This window comes from Anoplophora glabripennis, unplaced genomic scaffold (genome assembly GCF_000390285.2).
Source record: "Anoplophora glabripennis isolate ALB-LARVAE unplaced genomic scaffold, Agla_2.0 scaffold423, whole genome shotgun sequence".
Taxonomy (NCBI): domain Eukaryota; kingdom Metazoa; phylum Arthropoda; class Insecta; order Coleoptera; family Cerambycidae; genus Anoplophora; species Anoplophora glabripennis.
In genome coordinates, this window is record NW_019416529.1 from 337,524 (window position 1) to 349,561 (window position 12,038).

At 36.4% G+C, this 12,038-nt stretch overlaps 1 protein-coding gene across 1 annotated transcript in view; it reads right to left on the reverse strand.

Moving 5' to 3' along the window:
- Positions 1 to 12,038, reverse strand: part of LOC108911764 (probable cytochrome P450 4aa1) — a 39,105-nt gene that overhangs the window by 4,639 nt on the left and 22,428 nt on the right. Inside the window, exons 7-8 of the mRNA XM_018716780.2 lie at positions 4,945 to 5,082; positions 4,657 to 4,888 (exon numbers count right to left, since the gene is read on the reverse strand). Coding sequence (XP_018572296.1) covers positions 4,657 to 4,888; positions 4,945 to 5,082 — 370 coding nt within the window. The remainder of the gene's footprint in view (positions 1 to 4,656; positions 4,889 to 4,944; positions 5,083 to 12,038) is intronic.

Consider the following 12,038-nt stretch of genomic DNA (forward strand, 5'->3'; position numbering starts at 1 on the left):
CTTCAAGAATAATAGGTAATTCTTCGAGAAGATGACAATATGAGTCACCATCTAATCGTCGTGGAAGAAAATAGGGACCAATTAAATGATCGTCGATAATTCCGAGCCACACATTTAATGAAAATTGATACTGATGATTTCCTTCAAAAAAGTCATGAGGATTTTCCTCAGCCCAAATATGATTGTTACGAAAATTTCTAATACAGTCTCTTGAGAAATTCGCCTCGTCAGTAAATAAAATATTTCTTAAGAACTGCGGCGCTTGGCCGATCATATTAATAAGCCATTGACAAAAAACCACACGTGGTAAAAAATCTCGAATCAGTAACGACTGCACCCGTTGGAGATGATAGGGATATAACTGTTGTTCTTTTAAAATTCTAAAAACTACCGAATGGCTTACATTTAGGACACGAGCTATTTTCCTGGTACTAGTTTCTGGGGATTCCTCAATTAAATTAAGTACGGCTTCATCGACAGCTTCAGTTCTAACTTCTCGGCTACGGCCACAGTCATGACTTCTCTTTTCAAATTTTCCAAGTTCCCGCAAGCGTTGGTGAATATTTGTGAACGTAGTATGGTGGGGTAATCTACGCTCTGGGTACTGTTCAGCATAAAGTCTTTGCGCTTCCAATGCATTACCGTTAGCATACCCATATGTAAAATGCATATCTGCCATTTCTAAATTCGAATAGTTAACCATATTTTCGGTTTATTAACTAATATTTTCTACACAAAATCATGAAACTTGTGAAATAGTAAGAAACAGTAACAATAAATGACATTGACATTTGTTTCTACGGATTCCATTGTAAAGAACAGGCCACTAGATCTTTCGGCAAAATACACTCGCGTTAAACAGCTCATCTTTTTAAAAATACATTACAATACATTTATTTTTTTTTGTCATAAATCCTTAACTTTTCGAAGAAACTTGAAGAGATCAAAAAGTTAGTAAATGAATGGGGTTTTTTAGACATATTTTTTAAAAGGAAAAAATTTTATCGAAAAAAAAATTATAAGAAAAAATGTCATAGGGGTTGATTATTTCAACCCCTTACAAAAATAGTTCAGGGTTGAAAAAAATTCAAAAAGTGTAGTTTTATTGACAGATAATGTTCACCAAGTTTGGTTTCTTTAGCTTGATGTACGTGGAAGATAAAAAAGAAAAACAATTTTTTTTTGTAATTTTAGGAGGGGCGTAACTTTTCAGGGGAGGGTTTTTTCAAAAAATTTTATACCAAAGACCCCTATTAATTTTCATCGGAGAATCGCCCCTTGAATTTTTTCGGTGTTATTTAGATACACCCTGTAGATGAGCGAGGCAAAAATTGCTTTGTAGGACAAGCCAACTAACCTGACCTAACAAGACCAAACAGACGTCGGACTCGGACATAGCGAGCCCAAAAACATACAGTACGCGCCTAAAGTATGGAATAAATTCAGAAAAACGAAACAAATATTTTTTTGGGAAAAATCCTGGAACAGGTCGATTTTTAATTTTAAAAATACATATTTTAGCATAAAAGGTGATTTTCAACCGTCATTTGTTTTCGAGTAATGACGTCATCGACATTTTTTTTTTAAATAGCAACCCTCTATTTTTTTCTTGATTCTGAAAGATCGTTTCATTGTCGATCCGACGGTATTAAGATGTTGCCATCTTACATAGGAAAGTTTTCGAGTAAATGAAAACGTAAATTTTATTCATTAAAAAAATAACAATTCCTATGTCAAGCATATATATCAAGTATATATAGTTCATTAAGTTTACTACCTAAATTAAGTGTTCGAATTGCCACCCACCGACTTCTTGACAATACGCAACTCTGTGCAGAAATTCTTCTTGCACATTATGAAATATTTCTGGGGTAACTGTGTATTTCATCTATAATACAATTTTGGAGTTCTTCTAAATTATGTGATCTATTAACGTACACTTTGGACTTTAAGTAGCCCCATAAGAAATAGTCCAGAGGTGTAAGATCTGGGGATCTCGTGGGCCATTCTATCGGTCCTCGTCTGCCGATCCACCTCCTAGGAAAACAATTGGCCAGAAAATCTCGAACAGGACGCGCATAGTGCGGTGGTGCACCGTCTTGCTGAAACCATATGGTGTCATCAGGAATATCAGGGTCATTAATGTTAAGAAAAATTACTGCAAGCGATGGAACAAGGTCATTTTGTAAAAACTCTAAATATCTTTCTCCTGTAAGGGTTCCTTCAAAGAAGAAAGGCCCTATTATTCTGTTGTCAACTATTACAGCCCATACATTTAATTTATGTGGGTGTTGGGTTTGTGTCTTTGCCATCCAATGAGGATTTTCCCGACTCCAATACTTGCAAGTTTGACGGTTCACTGTACCATTGCATTGAGACAAAACGTGGCCTCGTCTGAAAAAAGTATTTGCCGGTGTAAATCTCTATTTACTTGACATAAATCCATCATAATTTCACATATGTGTAAGCGGCGGTCGGGATCGTCTTCATTGAGTTCACAAGTTGAATTTTGTAGGGATGATATTTTTCCTTCCTCAGGATTCCTCCCTGTGGTCTGACTAATTTCATTGTTTAATGAACCAATCGTGAAGTATTATGAGGATTATCTACCATACTTATCAAAATGTTCTGTTTGTGATCTTCACTAACGCTTGGACGTCCAGGTCCAGGTTGCTTTATTTTAATTGATTTGGGTTTTCTAACATTCAATCGTCATTTACTCGAAAACTTTCCTGTGTAAGATGGCAACATTTTAATACTGTCGGATCGACAATGAAACGATCCTTTAGAATCAAGAAAAAAAATAGGGGGTTGCTATTTAAAAAAATGCCGATGACGTCATTACTCGAAAACAAATGACGGATGAAAATCGCCTTTCATGCTAAAATATGTATTTTTTAAATTAAAAATCGACCAGTTCGAGGATTTTTCCCAAAAAAAATTTCTTTCGTTTTTACTGAATTTATTCCATACTTTAGGCGCGTACTGTATAATAACCAGGTTGTCTCCACCATAGGGAATTTTTCTCGGTTTGACCTTAAAATGACCTTTAATCTGACCTGACAAGGTCAAACGGATCTCGGATTCGGACTCGACGACCTTGAAAACATGAGGATATAGTGGTATAGTCCAATACACATAATTTTTTTTATGGGGCTGTGTAATTTTGTAAAAATATACTGCCTTTGTATGACTTTGCGACATGTTATTTTGGCCACCATATTTTTTTGATGTCAATTAAATTGCAAAAAAAATTCTAGTAAATTTTTCATAAAAATTATATTACTACTTTTTAGAGCACTGTGTTTAGTTTGTGAATATTAGTGTCAATGATCCCTGAAATCGACCTAGTTCAAGTGAACTAATATCAATGCACTTGATGTGATATGACAGGAGACACAAAACAAACGACCATCGCTAATTCCGCGTTGAATATGTCACCGCGTGAGGTATTAGTTTTTACTGGAAATAGTTTCATTTTATAATAAAAGTATTTAATAACGGTATGTGTGTTTGTGTGTTTTCATTGTTAAATTTATGTGCGATAAGAAAAAATATGCACATGAATCAAGAAAGATGAAATTTGACCATAATGTGGAATCTAGCTCCTAATTGGATACAGGGTAGGCTCGAGATTAGCGCTCGCAGTTGTTTGATGTTATACTAACCTGTCCAGTGACGAGGTATGAAAAATTAATTAAATAAAAGTTGAAAAAGAACGATGAAATTTGAAAAACAAACTTATAATCTGAGTAAATTTTTTAATTTATTTCAAAAAGAGATATAATGCAATTTTGATTTTGAACATTTTTCGGGTTTATTTGACCAACTATTCAAAAATAAAATTGAAATTAGATTTTTCAATGCGACGGTTTATCGTTCAGAGATCATCAGTATTTTTTTATATTTTTGCGCCGTTCCTTATTGCTTTCCGTGTCCAATGATTACCATATATTATTGTTTGTTGATGAAAAGTCATCATCATGATTATTGTTCTTCATAAGGATGTTGGTGTTTACGACGTTTTTTAGAATTTCAGAGTAATATACTGTAAATATAAACAAAAATAACAAAATTTTAATGGGAGTATGACTTCGATATTGTTTCCAACAATGCTTATACTATTTACTTATTCCAATGTCGAGTCCTATGTAAGTTATAATTTCATGAAGAGATCTAACATATGATTTCTTTATGTTTAATAATTATAATTTGTGAATAAATTTTTTTTATACGTCAATGCGTCCACATCGTCAAATAAATGCTGCTATTTACATTTTTATATTGTACAGAGACTCCCTTTTGTACAGAGACTATTTGCTGTAGAGACTATTTTTGTAGACTTTTTTGTGCAGAGTATTTTGTTTTATATAGTACAGAGATTCTCATTGAGTTTTAAAAAAATTAATGAACAGCAAAGTCTCAGCAATACCATCATTTATATTAGAACAAAAACTAGAAAATTTGTGGGATAAAATAAGCCGGGAAAACAATATATTGGAAGTTTAAAAAAAAATCTGTTTTCAGTTTCTCTACCCAAAATAATTGCATTGCAACAACGTTCAATCTGACACACCTCAGTATACTTTATTTTATTTCTGTTGACATTAACAAGAGTCCATGCGTGACAATGTTTTTCTGACCACAAATACAAACCTAATGTTACATCTTCTGTTAGAATCCGAGATATTATAGGGACGCTAGGAGCCAGCCTCAACGATTCTTTGATGCACTGTTCCAAATACTTCAGATTGTGCAATGTCGCTACACTCGGTTTTGCTTTTTCAAAAACTGAATCCAATTCTTCCACTATCTTGCTCTGAATGTTCTCATCTCTGGCGATGTAATAGAGACTGAAAGCAACTGCGGCACCAACGGAATCCTGTCCCTAAAATTCTTTGTGTTACAAGCAAATTGAAAAAAAATTTGTCGGGAGTGAATTACTGCTAACATAAAGGTTACTACTTCATTAATTATATCTTCGTCGGTGAAATCGCGATTATTCTCGGAGATTTCTATAAACATGTCTAATAAGCTTTGGGACGTCGTTTTCTTGGCTTCATTTTTTCTTCTGTCCAAGATCTGAAATTATTCATAGATATTTAGTAAAAGTTATAGATATCTGTTCATTCTTAATAAATAATCTCTAAAATGGCTATTTATGCATAGAAATACATAGTGGTTTACGAGGAATATAATGTTAAAACAATTAAATGGTTTTCCGGTTTGAATGTACAGTGCTTTTTTAAGGTAACAATTGATATTTTTGGTGTGGTTTTCTTATGCCCGTTTGCACCGTTTAGAATTTAAGCCAAGTTCAACTGAACTTGGTTTAATTTTAAAACTAGGTTTTAATAATCAGCTTTTGCACCACTTACTGCCAATTGTAGATTAAATTAAACTGGGCTTTAGGAATACTGTTTAGGGTTTTTATAATGCTGCTAACTTATGTCCAGTTATGTTAGGAAAAAAATATGTTAAAGTCACATTCTCAAACCAAAATTTTAATGTGAGTACCATCAATGGCACCTAATACCCTAGGAACTGATGCAATTTTATAGAACTCATGTTGCACACTAACTATTTCTTTTGGGTTTGGCATTTTTATATATCTCTAATAAAGCCGAGCTATTGCAATTGATACTCCTACAATTATTCTGGACACTGTTGATATGTCCATCCCTGAAAAGTCTGCAATGGCAGAAAAATGACCAGCACAAGCATAGAACCAATTGTTGGATAGGAGATACACTATTATTCCCAGAAATACAAAATCATATTAAGAATAAAAGCTTTTTATAACTCCAACATTCCGATTGCCAGTTGCATCGTGTTCATGCCGACGTGTTCGTTAAAATTATATGTCACTTGGATATTCCAACTCCTCTTCAATTAAAGTTAGCAGATGTAATGTGGTCTCTTTTGTCAACCTAAATCTGCGGTAAAAAGTCATATTGTCTATGAATCTATGATTATGAAATAGATCATTTCTAATATATATTTGTTTGTTTCGTGAATATCAAAATCATCCAATACATCTATCAATGATCTCGTAACACCACTCACTCATCCACAGCCGCTAGACATGACAATTCCCTCCTCAGGCAAGCCGTTGACTACGTACCCGACGTGACCGACAAACACAAAAGACCTAGACACCAACTTTTTGACCTTGGGTGACCACCCCAACGACACCCCCCCCCCCCTGTCGCTAACCTTTTCTGTTTCAGAGACAGCCAGGATCAAGAAACGAAGACAACGACACACACACACACACATACACACCCCCCATACCCTCCTTACCCCTCCCCTCCCGCGCTGGGCTAAGGGCCACCTTAGCAAAGCGCATCCCAGGCTGCATAGTCGCACTACCCTACCCAACCATACGACACATAAACATGACACTACCCCTGGGGTTTACACAGACGAGCCGGCGAAGCAAGAAGAGCGCCAGAAGAAAGGGCCCTAGCCGGCGGGGCCCAGCCAGGACAAAAGGAAGTCCCACAAAGCGCCTACACCGGCCGCATTTGCGGTCGGGGTAGACGACGGATGGGGCCCACCTACGAAGGCTGTCCAGGCCTACACGAGATGAGGCAGGATAAAGAGGGATAATCCCCCTCGATCCTAAATCATTGAGGCCAATTTCTAGTCATGGAATAATGGCGCAGCGCACTCATCCACAGTCCACAGGAAAAAGAAGAAATGTCTATTTAAAAAAATTATAACTAGCTCTAAGTACTGTCAATAGTGTCAATTTTTTCATTAATACAAGTTTAAGCGGTCAAATTTGAGGGTTTAAATTAATCCTAGATTAATATATAGATTTGAAACGGTGCAAACAAAATGTTATATTTTAATCCAAGTTCAGACTTAATCCTGGATTAAACACTATGGTGCAAACGGGCATTACAGTTTTCACTATTATACCTAGAAAAATTGTAACTTAAAATAGTCGAGGATTACAACGTATACATGGAGATAGCAAAAAAAAACGATAGACCCGTATGGTTCATGAAAAATGTCTTATTTTGTAATACTCTATTGCCTCTAGGATATATGGTACATTTTTCTGAATGAATAATAATGGAGCAACTATATTAGTCGCATTTTAAAAACAGAAAATTTTGCAGCATTTTCTTTAGATTTTTTGTTTACTTTATAGTCCACAAATTTTGGTACAAAGAAGATGGAAGAATCTTCAGTTACACATTGCCAAAAAAAAAAATGGGCTGGGCTGTAGACCACACTAGTGAATCCGATTCTAAGTCAGAAGTACATAGCGCCAATATTTGTGGCTGAATATATGACCTCGGATGGAGCGGAGTCGAGCGGGATTATCGCTCTTTGCCCACCAAGGTACAACACAGTAACTTTAATAGAGCCATTATACGTTAGTGTGCGCAATATGCGCAAAATGACCTTCAGCGACATCTATAAGTTTCGAGAATAACTCAGGTTAAGAATCTGTGGGTTCGGGTTTGCGCATGAGCTACATTGTGACGGCATCTATTATAATTTCTCCGAATTACTACCTTGGAACTTAAGGAGATTACAGAAAGAGTATTGCATCCTCTGTTTGGTTGTCTTGCTGATAAAAAATAACTCAGTGACAGTACGAGCTTTGCCGATAGTCTCTTGAATTTTCCCACACCCAATTTCAATTTAACATATTTGTATTTTATTCTATAACGATTAAAGGCTCATATTTTTCAAACAAGTTTTATTATCCCATTGTTCTGTTTTTAGGTATCAATAGTTTAAAAATATTGCTGTTAATAGATCGTATGTGCCTATTGTTCTGGGGAAAATTGTAGAGAGTTGTTTGAATGGAAATGTAAACAGCCATTGACTTTGATGTTATTTTTACTGAGCTAGTAAAACTTTATTTTTAATACATTTTTATTCAAGTGAGGTAGATTGGTTTGAGGTAGTTATTGAAATTATATTTTTCGAATACAGGATTGGCAATGGTCACAATAACTTAATAATATTCTACGTGTTTATAAATATGCATTTGTCTTAGTAACTTCCTATTTACTGATTATTTTTGGTTATTTTCCGTTTGTAAAATGAGGGATTCTTCTGTAACTCTGCAACTGTAAAATTTATAAAAAAAATGGTTTTAATTTGACCCCGCACAAAACCAATGGAAAAAAAACTTTTCGTCAAATTGCTTGAAATTGTGGGATCAAGTAGGTGATATGATGTAGATTAAAAGTCTCCATGGGCCCGATCACCGCCTATGCACGGTTTCGGAGATACGTGAGCTGAAAGTCGCTCAATATAGCACTTAGCGTTACCCAGGATTAACGCCGTGGACATGGCAGATACTTGACCCCATGTGTATGTGTACGCGCATGTGAGTGTGTGTGTAAATGTGTATGTATGTGTGTACATGACCGTATGCGTGCGAAAGTGCCCACGTCTTCGCTTGAGTATAATAAAGAACCGACGTACTCAGCGATCCCCTCAATGAAGATGAAATGGTTCTCCGAGAATTATTAAGGATACTTCCATCAACAATTGCCATCAAGAGGATTTATTATCTCAATGTTTAGAATTTAATTATTCATCCTGAAATCGAGTATACTCATTAGAATTCGAGTGAAGGATATTTATCATTATCTTCATGTCTTGCATACCCTAAGTATCATATAGTAGCCGCTACCTGTTCGCATTTTCCTAAAGTTTTTGCTCCTTGATTACATGTATAGAAGTAACCAAGAATGGGTTCATCTTCATTCTCAGGTTCAGGATGATTTACATACTCTTCATTAAATGAGATCCATAATTGATGAACCATGGCACATCTGAATCGAAAAAACAGCCTAACCCTCATGAAACCTGATTCATTTGTATTTTGATCCAAGTAAAAAGTGCGTTCTTCATCTTCTTCCCCATCATGATCAATTATGCCAGCTGTTAATTCAACCTATTGTACTCTTCGGCGCACCAGGTTCTCTATTTTTACTCGTGCCTCAACAACGTTAACTTCTTGCACTGAATCAGCATTCTATCAGCTAGATTTTCGTCTGTGCTTGCCATCGGGGTGGTTCTGATATATGTATTTATTTATTATAGCTCCAGAAAATCACTCAAATTCGGGATATGTGTCAGAAAAAAACTTGAATATTCTTTGGAGATGTCCGTTTCGAACCTCTACTAACCGTTTTGTTTTGGTTATTAGTCTTGACTCATTTGCCTCTTCAGTTGAGAATTGAGACTGATTTGGCTGTAGTATTGGTGTCATTTTCGTATTCTAACCAATTCTCTGGCAGGTAGGAATAACATCTCGATTTCCACGATTTACAATACATAGATCTTGTTGCAAAACAGTCTCGCATTCCATTAACATCTCTATTAAACCCGTTCAGGAGAATTATGGCATTGTTGTTAGCAGAGTTTGAAAAATAAAGACCTTGAATGTCTAATATATAGTCATCAGGAGCAACTATCACTGAAGGCTTTACCAAATGTTTATCTTTGTGGACACAGTGTGATTGTCTTAGTGCTTTAGAACAAGAACTTGTCTCAAAATCTATGGAAGTGCAGTCAATATAGGTGACTACTTTTAGTTCCTGTGGAGTAGGATTATACAGGGTGTCTCATAATTAGCTGCCAACCCTGAACAGGCCGATTCTATGATCAAAACTAAGTAAAACAGTTCATATGAACATGGGTCCGGAAATGCTTCCTAAGGGCACAGGGACCCATTGAAGAGGGAGGAATGGAAATCATTTTTTTGCAATGTATCTCAAATCGCGTTGTGATAAATGAATGAAATTTGGTATACACAGCTAAATTTTGATGAGCAATTTGATGGACTAATCCATTTATTTCCACAAGGTCCATTGGGGTGGGTACGGGGGGGCCCTTGGTACTTTGCGTGTGTAACTTTTTCATCTTTGACTTTTTAACAAATTGGACAGCAAATTCCGTTTTCCCGAACTGTTTTACGTTAAAAAGGTACTCTTGTTTCAAATCGTTATCTTTAACGGTTTCTGAGAAAATCGCTCTTGAATTAATCCCACTTTGGTCAATTTCATAGTAATTTAAACAAAAAATAATAATAATAATTTAATACGTAATCAGTAATACACATTATTGATGTAGAACAATTATGATATGATGATTTGTTTATGGCTTTTGCGATGGTAATGCTGCGCGGCAGAACGCGAGTACGGCAGAAGGTTTCCAAACAGAAGGCTGACATCAAGGAGGACATTCCTCACTGTATTCCGCAATTTAGCTGCAACCGTCACTTTTCGAAGGGATCATAAGATGGAAACTTAATTTTGATAACAGACAACAAGCTATTTTAAAAACTGTTCAAAAAACCCTCCACCTTCTCTGATACAAAGTCTTGCCCTACGTGTAACACTTCTCGAAGCTATTAAGATGCTAAAACGGTTTTGACGAATTTCATTGGCTGCATCATTGATACGCTGCAGCAATTCCTCACGGGTATCGACTTCGGTGGCGTAAACTTTTTGATTTAGATATCCCCAGAAAAAGAAGTCCAGCGGGGTTAGGTCGGGAGAACGCGGCGGCCAAGCTACCGGTCCGTGCCTCCCTATCCACCGTCCAGCGAAATTTTCGTTTAGGAAATTTAGAACATTGCGACCACTATGTGCCGGGGCTCCATCGTGTTGAAAAAACATGTTACGTCGTAAATTTAGAGGCAGATCATCGAGAATTTGGGGAAGATTTTCTTGAAGTAAGTTTAAATAAAGATTTGAATTGAGACGTTGTGGAATTTCAATAGGTCCAATCAGAGTGTCGTGAATTATTCCCGCCCATAAATTTATGGAAAACCGTTGCTGGAAGTTTGTTCTCCGAACAACATGTGGGTTCTCTTCTTCCCAATAATGAGAATTATGAAAATTTAATTTTCCATTTCGGGTAAAAGTAGCTTCGTCACACCACAAAATTTTGGAAGCTTGCTCGTTGTCCAGCGACAAAATCCAGCGACAAAATTGCATACGTGGCGCAAAATCTTCTGGTATCAAGCCATGTACACGTCGATAGTGATAGGCATGTAGACCTTGTCGCTTTAATATTCTTCCAACCTGAAATGTTAGTAGCACATCTAATCAATTCTGTTAAGGAAATCTTTAAGATATGTAGTACCGTTGGCCGAGGAACATTTATTTGCCTTGAAATGTTCCGTATGCTAGTCGTAGGATCTTGTTCAATAGCGTCAAGGACCTCCGCTTCCCTATTAATCCTGGGACGTCCTTGACCCGGTGCCTTTCGAAAAGTGGCGGTTGCAGCTAAGTTGCGGAATACCGTAGGGAATGTCCTCCTTGATGGCAGCCTTCGGTTTGGAAACCTTCTCCCGTACTCGCGTTCTGCCGCTGCAGCATTACCATCGCAAAAGCCATAAATAAATATCATATCAACTAACTCTTGTCCCGTAAACTCTTCCATTTTTTTCGCTTAGAACTATTAAATTGGCAATCGGGTTGACAATACTTTGACATAAGAATACCTTGATAATTTTGTTTAAATTACTATGAAATTGACCAAAGTGGGATTAATTCAAGAGCGATTTTCTCAGAAACCGTTAAAGATAACGATTTGAAACAAGAGTACCTTTTTAACGTAAAACAGTTCGGGAAAACGGAATTTGCTGTCCAATTTGTTAAAAAGTCAAAGATGAAAAAGTTACACACGCAAAGTACCAAGGGCCCCCCCGTACCCACCCCAATGGACCTTGTGGAAATAAATGGATTAGTCCATCAAATTGCTCATCAAAATTTAGCTGTGTATACCAAATTTCATTCATTTATCACAACGCGATTGAGAGATATTGCAAAAAAATGATTTCCATTCCTCCCTCTTCAATGGGTCCCTGTGCCCTTAGGAAGCATTTTCGGACCCATGTTCATATGAACTTTTATACTTAGTTTTGATTACAGAATCGGCCTGTTCAGGGTTGGCAGCTAATTATGAGACACCCTGTATAAACGATTCGCAAATGGAGTCACGTGTCTTTCTATATAATTTTCTCGAACAATAACCTAAAATCCAATGTT